Source organism: Peromyscus maniculatus, chromosome 12 (assembly GCF_049852395.1).
Source record: "Peromyscus maniculatus bairdii isolate BWxNUB_F1_BW_parent chromosome 12, HU_Pman_BW_mat_3.1, whole genome shotgun sequence".
Lineage (NCBI taxonomy): Eukaryota > Metazoa > Chordata > Mammalia > Rodentia > Cricetidae > Peromyscus > Peromyscus maniculatus.
Genome location: NC_134863.1, coordinates 83090077 through 83103205, shown reverse-complemented (window position 1 = coordinate 83103205; position 13129 = coordinate 83090077). Strand labels below are relative to the sequence as shown.

General features: G+C 48.8%; 1 protein-coding gene across 1 annotated transcript in view; it reads left to right on the top strand.

Annotated features, from left to right (window-relative positions):
- The window catches only part of Setd4 (SET domain containing 4), a 79208-nt gene that overhangs the window by 48931 nt on the left and 17148 nt on the right, over positions 1-13129 (top strand). The window contains 6 exon segments of the mRNA XM_076549230.1: positions 6192-6318; positions 7901-8093; positions 9027-9164; positions 9759-9913; positions 11874-12012; positions 12491-12689. Coding sequence (XP_076405345.1) covers positions 6192-6318; positions 7901-8093; positions 9027-9164; positions 9759-9913; positions 11874-12012; positions 12491-12689 — 951 coding nt within the window.

Sequence of the window (13129 nt, the reverse complement as noted above, 5' to 3'; positions counted from 1 at the left end):
GAAATGAATTAACTAAAGGCTAAATTCAGGTAATATCTAAGAAAAGGGCTCTTATGTGCTCAACTATAGTCTTAAAGGTGATTAGTAGTAAATGTTAAGAATCTATAAGTTGCTAGGTCAATGGGAGAAAATAAAACTGCCTTCTTTTTTCCTGTGGCACCTATCTGTCCAAGCTATCTGCTGTTTTTCTGCAGGGTGGGGGAAAGTGTGTTCAGTCGCTAGGCAACCTGTGCACAGCCAGATGCCTCTGGTGATAGTTAAAGGGAGATCTGGAACTAGAGGTAAGGTTTGGGAAAGGAGGAAGTTAAGCTTAATTGGCACATCCGCCAATTAAGGCCTTCTCAAACAGGTAGTCTGGATGCTTAAGTCTGTTCTTAGAGAGTACAGAGGTATCTCTGATAAGGTACTTCCTCCATCTGGGGATGGACCTGGCCGGATGCTGCCAATGACGATAATTACAGGGAGGCTTGAACTGGGGTTCTGGCTGTGCATAGCTGTCAGTGCACAAGGTTATCTAAATATTCCTTTAGTAGAGGGGATAAGGTGCCCAATAAATGATGGAAAAGCTACAACAGCACATAGCAGGAAACGGCTGATAATCAAAAGCCAAATACCACCATGGCTCCTTGGGCCTCAGCTTGACCTCTGGAAGGCCCTTGGCTTCTTCCAGGTGTTAGCTTTGTCATCATCAGCTGAAATCCTACTTTGTATATTTTTGCAGCTTGTTGCAACCACTTAGCTGCCCTTTTCTTTTGCGACAAGGCCTGGCTATATAGTTCAGGTGGGTCTTGAATTGGTGATCCTCTGCCCCAACCTCTGGTGTGGTGATATAGTGTGCACCCTAATAAAGCTTACCTGGGGATCAGAGGACAGAGCCAGCCACTAAATTAAACATAGAGGTCAGGCAGTGGTGGCACACGCCTTTAATCCTATCACTAGGGAGGCAGAGATCTGTCTGGATCTCTGTGAGTTCAAGGCCATGTTGGACTACATGAGATTGATCCAGTCTAGGAGAGAAACAGAGCCAGGCGGTGGTGGCACACACCTTTAATCCCCGGAAGCAATATGGCAGGACACAGAAGGGTGCATAAGGCACAAGGAAACAGGAACTTGCCCTCTTGAGGCTGAGGATTTCGTAGAGGTAAGCTAGTAGCTGGCTGTTCTGATCCTTCAGCTTTCACCCCAATATCTGGCTCTGGATTTTTTTTTATTATAAAGACATTTTAAGATTTGTGTTACCCTCTGGAGTGCATGCACCACAGGCATGCACCACACACATGGATGCTGGATGCTCTTTACTGCAGTAACCCCCAACCTCCTCACACACACAGCACTGCAGTGTTCTCACCTATCAGGACAGCAGACTACACAGTATGCCAATCTTTATCCCTCACAGCCTCCTCACCGCACCCATGGCCATCTGCTGTCCCCAGTCAGCTGCATTTTACAGAGGAGGACACAGGCTCAGAGTGAGGACATATGTCCAGGGGCTATGCATGTAAGGGAAGAGCAGCAGGGCTGGTGTGGGAGCCTCCCCCCCCCCAAGGCTGCTGGAGTCTGTGGGGTCATGTCCTCATCAGACCCTGGCACCCGAGTCAGGTTTTGGTTCAGGAATGCAGAGTTCAAAGAAGCTCCTAGGTAATTCCTGTCCATGCCGGAAAAAGGTATGACCAGAAAGAGTGTGAAAAGAATCACCCTGCAAGAATGCAGGGGGTGTCAGGGTCTTAAGTGGGAAGGAAGGGATCCCATCCAGCCCCATGACAGAAATTGGTGAGGGAACTGTAGGACCTGAGTGAGATGTCAAAACAGAATAGTAGCTCCGGTGTCCAGAAGAAAGTTAATGGACTCACCCGTTACCTGCAGCGTCACCCTAGGCTCAGAGAGGGCAATGGGAGCCAGCAGGTCTAGGCTGTGTCAGTCCTCTGCCAGGCTTAGGCCAGAAGAGTCTCAGTTGCCAATGCTGGTAAGGCTGGACCTCCATGGCATGGCATAGGGGATGAGCCTCCATGGGGCATTTAGATCTTCAGTGTCGCTGTCGCCAGATAGGGCATGGCCTCCTGGGCGACTGCTGGCTGCATTTCTGGTGGAGTTGACTTGGACTGAGCTCAGGCGGAATGGAGCATTGTGGCTGACTTCCCTTGTCCCCCTTGTGGGAGCCCTGGTAGCCTCAGGGCAACCTCTAAGGCTTGGGCTTGGAGCATATTCTGTTGTAGCCTTGTCTGTCGGGATGACTCAGTTGTCTCTTTTGGAGCATTAAAAATATTAAAAGTCACTTTCACCAATTCTTGTCGGGGAGTTTGGGGACCCCTCCTCACCCTTTTTTAATTGTTGTAATATCTGACACTGATTGAGAAATGAAATGGGTGGGAAGGCAAGAGTCTGGGGAGACTGAGTATGAGAAGAAACTGGAGATTTGGGGGTATTAGGCCAGCGTGTAAAAGGGAACCAGGATATAGGTTGAGGCATTGGGGATGGGGGGAGCAGTGGAGGAAGGGGAGGACAGGAAGGAGGGTAGGGAGGAGGAATTTGGTCTTAGATTTATGGCCCTAGAGGAAGGGGTTGGGCAGGTAGAGCTGGGTGGGGGGGAAGTTGGGGAGGGGCCAGTGTCCTTCGCAGCATGGTCAGAGTGGAATTTTTAGGATCCCAGTTCCCAGATAGGTGGGAATCTCGAGGAGCCATGACCCTAGCAACAAGACTGGTGCTGTGAGACAATGGCCCCTGTAGGGAGGGTGGGAATGCAAAAGCCAAAAACCGTGGACGTAGGGCAGTTCTGTCCAATTGTATCAGACAGCCCCAATTTGAACAGATTTTGTAAAAGATGCCACAGGGGCATTTGGGGATCAGGCTTTGGATGGCAAATGCCGTTTCTCAAGTCTATTCTGGGGAACCAAAGCCTAGTACAGTGTGTCCACTGTGGTAAGTCTTGGGTCAAAAAATGGGGGGTGTGGGAAATTCCCCTCAACAGAATGTCTTCTGGAGAAGGGTCCCACGGGACAAAGGCAGTCCTCTGCACAGAAATGGGTCAGGTGGAGCAAAGGTAGCCCTATGCTCTGGAAAGGGTCAGAGGCCTGGTGCAGCCATGTCTTTAGCAGGACACCCCGAAAAACGAAGAGGTCCTGGGCCTCCTAGCCAATGACTTGGAAAGGAAACTTACCCAGCCAAGAGCCAATCTTAGTCTGGCAGAAAGCAGGTGTAGGAGAGGGGGGGGGGGAGTCAGCCCCCCCTTCAGTGGGACCTCCAGATGATAACTCATTTTGCACCCTGAAAGCCTCTCCACCAATGGAGCAATCCAAATCACACCAAATTAGAAAAGGCAGAGTTTAATGGGTAATTTCCCCGGCCCTGCAGAGAGGAGACTGGGATGAGAGAATAGAAGAACCACTTGTCTGTTTTCTGGGATGCAGCTTACATACCCTGTGGGAGTGGTCTTGAGCCTTTCTCCGGAGGGTTTAGGGAAAGAGATGGAGGAGGGGAGTTGAGGTGGACCTCCCACCAGAACAACCACCATGTATTCTAGAGCCACAGAAACATTGTACACCATGAACCATGCTTAATCCCACCTATAAAAGCCACCAGCATGGAGTAGATGCTGGTCACAGACCCTGCACTCAGCCTGGAAACAGAGGTCTGTGACAGGGCTCTGCTCCTTAGGGAACATAAAGGGAGCCTGGTGTCTGTCCTGCCAGTTCCCAGGACAGGCAGCTCAGGGAAAGGGCTGCAGCATCAAGTCCCTGGGTTCTGAGGAGGAAAGGCACTTACTTCCCTGAGCTGGGGGAGGTTCTCTGCAGAGCAGGGCTCTGCTTTGAATACAAGGGAAAGATGCAGCAGGGATCATGGTCTGCCCCCTTTCTCCATGAAGACAGCACCTGTCACCCTCACCAGTCCTGCAGGAGCAGTGTGTCCAGCCCTAGAACCTGCTGTTATAAGAGAGGCTGGCAGTGTTCCTCAGTGATTGCTGGGATGGTTTATCTCTGCCCCCTCCCTGGTACAGCTGGAATGGCCTAGTGAAAAGTGAAAGCTAGTGTAGTCTATATTCAGATCACAGGAGGTGATACTGTTGGAGTAGAAGGTGCAGTGGAGAGCTGGGCTGGTCCTGAGGGAAAGCAGGCAGCCATCTGAACTGGTGTCCATATGGCAGGTCCTGGTGGGTTGAGTCCAAAATAAGCAATTTCTAGAACTTAGGACATGGCCAAAGGCCCCTGAAAGTGAGTTTCGTTTCTGAGCTCAGTTTCTGGGTGGGAGGAGGGGTAGTGGGAGACTATTTCCTTAAGTTTCAATTCTCCCCTGGAAAGGGAGGAGCCAGCACTGTTTAAACAAGTCAGAGCCATGGCAAGTGCACAGTCTATCACTGAGCAGAGCATAGGAGTGGTGAGTACAGCACAGGATTCTGTGCAGGGCTGGGGTGACTCTGGGTTCCTTATAGATCCTGGTGGGCACTGTGGGACATTTGTCAGTGCTGTTAAAATAGGAGCATCAGTGACAGCCCAGGCAGGGCTACTGGAATAGACACAGTGGGTCCCACGCAGCTTCTGATTTCAGGGGACAGTCTGAAACAGCCCCACATTTCCAATACCTCTCTGCCAGGAGGGAACAGGAGAGGGTGTGGTCCTTAGGATCCCAGAGGTCTTGGGCTAAGGCCTAGATGAGAGGTTTCAAATCCCCTGCTACATGGGCCAGGAGCCCATGGGAAAGGAGATCAAAGTCTCTTGATAAGGGTGGGAGGAAACCATGTGACCCAGGGACAGGCTTTGAAATGCAGACAGAAGACTCATTTGGGGATCCTGCTGGAAGGGCTGGCAGAGGATCTGTGTAGAGAAGCACATTCCCAGGGTCTTCCCAGTCCCCAGAGAGGAGATGTCCTGGGTGATCTGAAGACCTACCTCTGCTCAGAGTGCAGGGTGTCCCAGAGACCTTCCATTTCAAAGGCTCAATTGCAGGGGGACAAGGAGGGCAGGAACCTAGGAGGAGAAAGGGATCTCTGTGGACACTTTGCACCCAGACAGGCCTGGGAAGGCTTCCACTCCTGGACAGCCAGGATAGCGGGTGGTTAGGGGTTCTAATAGTGAAAGGGGATGAACCCGATTCCCACGCTGCTCCTGTTTCCAACTGGGCTCAGCATGCTTTTCTAACAGGCAGAAACCCAGGGGAACCCTGCCATTGGATCTTGTCCATAATAAATGGTATATAACACATGAGGGCCATTGGCAAATGCCCACTGTTACTGTAGAGTGGAAGTGTAGCCAACCATACCAAGGGCAGCACAAATGGGCACAGGTATGTCCAGATAAAAAATGCTTAGAGCCCACCACACCTGGTTACTTGTGTGGACCTGACTCTGAACTTCAAGTGAGGCAGGAGTCTGTATATGTAATGTGATGGAGCTGCCCTGATGGTCTCTGTACAAAGGGATCTGTAGTGTGAAAGAGTTAGAATGTAGGGAGACAAGAAGCAGGGTATCATGTAGTTCCTTTGCAAATTAGGACTGATCTAGTGTTGGGAGCAGCTTGTGCTTGACTGGACCAAGATCTAGATAGGCAGATGCACTCACCTCAGGTTGACAGTGCAGCTGGGTGCCCAGGGCACTGAATGAACAGAGGAGGGTGTGATCCTTGAGGTTGCTCTGCTCCTGAAATCCACCAAGTCGCAAAGGTGATTCAGGAGAATTGTACATGCTTGTGATTTGCAGACAGAACATAGGGCTTAGATGCCAGAAAGGGAACAGACTCCCTGTATCCTGTTTTGACTGCTCACTAGAAGTCTTTGTTCATGGGACACTAGCCTGGAGACCAATGATATCCCTTGATTGTGCAGTGAGACTAGCAAGACAGCAATGGACCAATAGATGAGGGTCAATCTGAGAGTAAAGGGTATTCATTCTGGAGCCTGGGACCCCTTCTAATATGAGGTCTTTCCAAAGCAGAGGAAGGAGAGCTGTGTCTGAAGAGCATTCTAGATTAACGGCATCCATGAATGCATTTAGAATTACTCCCCTTTCATGATCCTCCTCCCACATCAGAAATAAACACCTGCCTCTATGAGGTGACATGAATGGGTAACGTTGATGGGAATCATAGTCTCCTGGGGCATGTAGAGAAGGAATGGAGGCTGTAATACTGTTGTCTCTGATGTATGTGAATCTTAATCAAGGTCTGGATAATTAGTTTCTAATTTATAATCCCCATTTCCAACAGAATACCCAACAGGAAGCAGAAATCAAAGATGGTTCTCAGTACAGAAGAAATCGGAAGCTCTACTTCCTTAGCCTCACCCAGTGACCCATTGCCCAGTGGAGAGACTGACCTAGGAGAGAAAAACCAGGTATGACCATGTCCATCTGAGGGCTGCTGCTTTATGTCACATCCCCTGCAGATGATGGCTTCCTGAACCTTCCTGGGACAGGATGTTGATATGGGTCTACTGTTCACTTTTCTTGGGCCAAGGTGAGACCAGTGAACCTCCTTGGTCCTTCATGGGATGCCATCTTGTTCTGGGAGAGATGGTATCATTAGTGTCTGTCAAGGCCCTGGTCAGTGCTATGCTGTCCGCTGCCCATACCATGGCTTAGTCTTCAGCTACACTGTCAGGACTCACTGAGACACTATCTCCTGGGAGAAGATCCTTGGGGTCTCTTTTCATAGAGCTGTAATCCAGTTTTGCTGGCAAACAAATATGCTCTCTGGAAGGAAGCCTGTCAGCCTGGTCTCAGCCTGACCCAGTCAGCTGTCTGACCTTGGAGGGTCATCCTCCCTTTAGCAGTGGGTTTTCCATCTCAACAGTGGGATCTTCAGCGTCGCTGTTGAGAGAAGTCAGAGCAGCTCTTTCTGGTACATAGAACTGTGTTAGATGTTGTATTTCTTTAATGCCCTGTCCCATTCTGTGAGGTATATACCCTCTCAGCTACAATTTTATTCACTATCTCAGGACAAGAGTCTTTTACCTAGTGACACAGGCAAGCTGACTCACAGGAAGCCCTTGAGGACAAATATATAGAGAGCATGATTAACTTTCTTGTATTCTGGCTTCTAATGCAGTCAACTGTGGCAGAGTAAATTTTATATCAGCATGGCTTCTAACAAGAAGTTTGTGCTTGGGAGCCCATCTCTGAGCACCCCACAGAGAAGTCAAATACGAGGTGACCAAGAAAGACTGCAGTGACATCTTGATAGCAGTGATAGAGTTTTCTGCTAGAGTAAAGCTAAAAGCTGGCCAATGTGAGAATAAATAGATTAGTATAATAAACACAACTGTAGACACCTGCAAGTTATGTGGGTGTGTCTCAGAGGCTAGTAATAATTTTTAGAGCAACCAGTAGCTAGGAGGTTGTGAGGATCAAAGCTGGAGTCAGAAATGGATAGAACGGGACTTCAACTACTTCTGACTAGGCAGGCAGCGCATAAACAATGCACGATCATCTCCCTGGTTGGGCCAGAGGACGTGCATAGAGTGTTTGCCCTGCCATTGGCTCAGCCCATAACAGTCCAGAGAATTACTGTTCACTCTCCACAGAGATTACTTCAGCCTTTGTCCAGTTTTTGCCATGGCCCTATAAAAACGGTGAACAAGGAAATTTGAATGGCTTTACTTCCTCCTTGAAAACCCATGTCACTTTTCTTCTCTGGCAACAGTGACCCTGAGGTCACCTTTGCAGGTCCAGCTCTGATAATCAGGAGTATGTGGCATCCAGGAATATGTGCAATCTTAGGTTCATGGGCCATGCACAACAACATTGGATCCTGTCATTTTGATCATCAATACAAAAATCAATATTTTTTATTTCCTCTAATTTACCCATTTCTCACTTTTGGAGATTCTAAAACCATGCACATTGTCCTTGAATCATCAGTCTTTGCAGGAGCACTTCCATGGAGCATAAACTCACTCTTGCTTTGCCCTCATCTAGGAGTCCCTGAACAACCTCTGCAGGCAGTATGAGGAGAAGGTGCGGCCCTGCATCGACCTCATCGACTCCCTGCGGGCCTTGGGTGTGGAGCAGGACCTGGCCCTGCCTGCCATTGCAGTCATTGGGGACCAGAGCTCAGGGAAGAGCTCTGTGCTGGAAGCACTGTCAGGAGTGGCCCTCCCCAGAGGCAGTGGTGAGAGCTCATGCTTATTGCCTTGCTAGGCTGTGGATCTGGGGCTCAAAGATAGAAACAGATCTCTGTCAGTTTGGGCCCACAGCAGAATGAAGGTCAAGGTGGTCTTTCTCCTTGACTGTGGGCAGCCTTTCCCCTGAGCAGCCTGCAGGTTCTTCTGCCTCTCACAAGGGCACCAGTCTCAGTGGTTAGGGCTCCACCTATGCAGCTTCTCAAGCCTTCCTTCAGCCTAGGTTACCTCCTTTCAGGCTCTGTATCCAACAGTCACTGTAGGTGTTGGGGCTGAGCACAAGTGCTGGGGTGGGGCAGCTTTAGTCCATTGCACTGTCCCACTGTGCATTTCAAGAGCCACTTGAAACCTGCAGATTGCAGAAACTGTCACTAAGTAGTCAGGTACCACCTCTTTCCTTTGAGGTGACCATTCCCTTAGGAGAAGAGACTGGTGTCCAGGTTAGTGCTGCTGCTTAAGCTCCATGGCTGGCATGGTCATGAGTGCTCAGGAAGAGGTCAGAGCCCAAGTGTTCCAGGGACCCAGTGAAATCCCTTGGATAAGGCAGGAGTTGGAAGGAGATCATATCAGGGGGCATGAGGAAGTGGCCTGAGGATGGTGACCAGGATGCATGGGGCCTGGTGGGAGATGTCTGGTACATTAAAGGTTCCACCAGGGTCCCCACAGAGCTGAGGGTGCCACACTAGAAGGAAGCAGCCTGAAGTGGTTGGTGGCTTTTTACCTCAAATGGATAAACATGACCTGAGTTCCTATTCCAAGAATATAGACCTGGGATCATACTGGAGAGACAGCATGAGAGTGAGGCCAGATGTTTCCATTCCCATAGTCTCATGCAGATGAGTGTGTGTAAGTGTGTTAGTCTAAGGCCCTATAAGACACTGTGCTCACCAGAGCACTGGGCTAACATGGACCTCATCTCCTAGGTATTGTTACCAGATGCCCTCTGGTGCTGAAATTGAAGAAGCTGGAGCAGGGAGAGGAGTGGAGAGGCAAGGTCACCTATGATGACTTCGAAATGGAGCTCTCTGATCCCTCAGAGGTGGAAGATGCCATCAATAATGGTTGGTGTCCTGTTGTCCCTTATCCTCTGACTGCCTGTCAACACCACCTAGAGTCAGAGAAGTGTTGAGTTATTTTGTCAGGACCTTGTTCCAGCACCGAAAATGAAACCCCTTCAAACCTGCTGCCACCCAGGAGACCAGGACAGAAGAGGCTTTGCATTCCTTTGGGTGGCTGTGGCACAGTACCTGGCAGAATGCCTTATAGGAGGACATACTTTCTCTCCTGGATTCAGAGGATTTTTGTCCAGGGTCACCTTTTCCTATTATCCTGGGAGGAACATTATTGTCACAGGAGCAAGTGGTGACAGAGAGGAAGCAGAGTGCCACAGGAAAGGACCAGAAATAAGACATATGGATCTGCTCCCGAGTGACCTACTTCCTCTAGCATGGTTCCACCTACCAGCATGTCAATAAGCTCAAAATATGATCAATTGAGGACCAACCCAACTTTCTATACAGGAACCCCTGGGGTAACTACATAACCAAGGCATACTTTCCCAGAGTTCCCTGGAATAAGATCCCTTCCATTTGCCTTCTAGTCTCCCCATTGCACCCCAACAAGCTTGACCATACTTCCTTTTTCCTCCTCTCCAGGTCAGAACTGGGTTGCTGGGAAAGGGCTGCAGATCAGTGATAAGCTCATTAGCCTGGATGTCAGCTCCCCGAATGTCCCAGACCTGACCTTGATTGATCTGCCTGGAATCACCAGGGTGGCTGTAGGCAACCAGCCTGTAGACATCGGACACCAGGTGAGACTCCAGACTCCACTCTGTGTACTGGGATGCAAAGGACACTGAAGTATGACCAGGGCCATGTCTTACAGGGACCTTGAGGATGTGGAAGTGAGACTGGACGGCCAGGATTTACTACGGAGGGATACAGTCCATGGAAGCCAGGACCTTAAGCAAGTGGATGGTCATAGCATCTCACTCTGGATCCTGTTTCCATAACTAGGAATCACTGTTGCTAGAGTTTTCCTGCCTTGCCCACAACTCTTTGTAACCCGCCAGTCTCACAGCTGCTCAGACCCAACCAAGTAAACACAGAGACTTACATTGTTTACAAACTGTATGGCCGTGGCAGGCTTCTTGCTAACTCTTCTTATATATTAAATTAATCCATTTCCATAAATCTATACCTTGCCACGTGGCTGCTGGCTTACCAGTGTCTTCACATGCTTCCTGTCATGGCGGTGGCTGGCAGTGTCTCTCTGCCTCAGCCTTCCACTTCCCAGAATTCTCCTCTCTCCTTGTTCCACCTACTTCCTGCCTGGCCACTGGCCAATCAGTGTTTTATTTATTGACCAATCAGAGCAATTTGACATACAGACCATCCCACAGCACTTCTCCTTTTCTTTTTGTTTTTTTTTTTTTTTTAAAAGGAAGGTTTTAACTTTTACCCATCTCCAAAGCCAGCTTAGTATATTTGGGAATTTGGGCGTAGCTTCTCTTACTACTTCCTGCTGGAAGGGGGCGCTGTATCTTATGGGGACACAAAGAAAATTTTAGGATCATGGAATAGTCCATGAGACTGTATCGTCTGAGCCATTTGCCTTGAAATGATTCTGGATGTTGGATCATCTGGGCCATGGTGTCATCGGAGACCTTTCAGGTGGTCTTGGCTGGTCAAACCTGATGTATCTTAATCTGGAACAAATCCATAGCCTCTGGCTTTCTGTAGAAATAAAAGCAGAGCCTCTTTTCCAAAGCTACATATCCTTATAGCCAAATTTTAAAGTCAAGGTACCTTTAAAATACACATTTTGGTATAACTCAACAGCTTTTGCAATCAAATGTTTTTCTTCAGTTACGAATATCAAAGAGAACATAATCCAGATTCTCTGTGTGGTAGCCATCTTTACATGGCTTATGTTTTATATTACCTTGAGCCTATTGCTTTAAACTGCAGCCTTCTAAGACTGAAAAGGCGCTGTGGCTGCTGGCTCAGCCCACTTCAGCTTCCCATCATGTAGGTGGTACGTTTTCTTCCAGCTTTGGGAGCCATCAATTCTCAGAAATAGTGGGTCTATGCTTCTTATCAAAGCAGCGTGTAGCCCAGAAACCTCTTTTTGTTTTGTAGTAGCAAAGGCTAAATCCACCATGCAGCTTAATGTGCCACGTGCAGAGGCCTCATTCCTGCCATACTGCAGGTCAAGCACACACGCCAGGAACCTGCCAGTAACTCAAACCAGCAGCTGCTGCTCATTTGAGAGAGACAATTAGGAAGCTGTTTTTAGCTCCGTTTTAGAATCTTTTCTCAGGTTTTATGTGGAAACTCTTGCCCTCTCATTGGGCACCATTTGTTGCTAGAGTTTTCCTGCCTTGCCCACAGTCTGGACAAATCTTTGTCACCCACCAGTCCCACAGCTGCTCAGACCCAACCAAGTAAACACAGAGACTTATATTGCTTACAAACTGTATGGCCGTGGCAGGCTTCTTGCTAACTCTTCTTATATCTTAAATTAATCCATTTCCATAAATCTATACCTTGCCACATGGCTGGTGGCTTACTGGTGTCTGCACATGCTTCTTGTCATGGCGGCAGCTGGAAGTATCTCTCACAGCCTTCCACTTCCCAGAATTCTCCTCTCTCCTTGTTCCACCTACTTCCTGCCTGGCCACTGGCCAATCAGTGTTTTATTTATTGACCAATCAGAGCAATTTGACATACAGACCATCCCACAGCAAGTCACCATCTCATTTCTTACAGATCAAGAGACTCATCAAGACGTACATCCAAAAACAGGAGACCATTAACCTGGTGGTGGTCCCCAGTAATGTGGACATCGCCACCACGGAGGCACTGAGCATGGCTCAGGAGGTGGACCCTGAAGGGGACAGGACCATAGGTAGGAGAGTGGGAGGTAACAGTGGTGTTGGTTTGCTAGTGGGGACACAAGCCCTGGATCCAGATGGACCAAGCTCAGTTCACACCCAGGATCCCACTGAATTGGGAGGAAGTGACCCCTTCATCTCATCTCCCTGGTAGGAAAGGCATGAGGAGTCAGAGGTGGGCAAGCATGGGGAGGAAATCATATTTTCTGAGACTCACTGTCATAGGAGCCATGGGAAGGTCCACAGAGTGTAAGAATGAAGAGTTGTTGTCTCTCTGGGTAATGGCCATGGAGAGGTGCTAGGAAGGAGCCTGTGGCTGATCGAAGGACTTTGTTGTTTTCACAAAGCCACCTACACATGTCTCTGTGGGAGGGCTTCCACCCTGCATGGTTTCTGTGGGCTTCATCTAAGGATGGGATCCTGGTGCCCAGTGAGAGCTACACTTCCTGCTCTCTTGGTGTGTTTCCTCTGATTTCAGTGTCTGTCCTGCAGGGATCATGACCAAGCCTGATCTTGTGGACAGAGGAACTGAAGACAAGGTCATTGATGTGGTGCGGAACCTGGTGTACCACCTGAAGAAGGGCTACATGATAGTCAAGTGCAGGGGTCAGCAGGACATCCAGGAAAAGCTGAGCCTGACTGAGGCCCTTGAGAAGGAGCAAGCCTTCTTCAAGGAGCACCCTCACTTCAGGTACCTCTGCCATACTATGCCATGCAGTGAATTGCTTGTCAAGAACACACCTGACATGAGTGGTGTGTGTGCAACAGCCTGAGGATGATTGCACCTTTGAAATGATTGTAAAACTTTCCTGAAGGAAAGCAAATGCACTACATAGTCCTTAAAGAGCAATAAATAGTAAAAAAAAAGAGGAGGGGACTTCCCAAAGTACCACAATCAAGTAGCACAGGAACTAGAGTCACAAGTAGAACAGAGCAGAGGAAAAGCAGGAGACCCAGAAGCTCACAATGACTTTGCTATGGCATAAAAACAACACTCAGCCATGCTAGGTGTCACTTTAGCAGTCCATGATATAAACAACTGCTCTGTAATCTATGCCTGTCTCTTTGCTTGACACAAAACAAAGGTCAGAGAACAATAGACATAAGTGATAAGATCTGAGCTTCCAAACA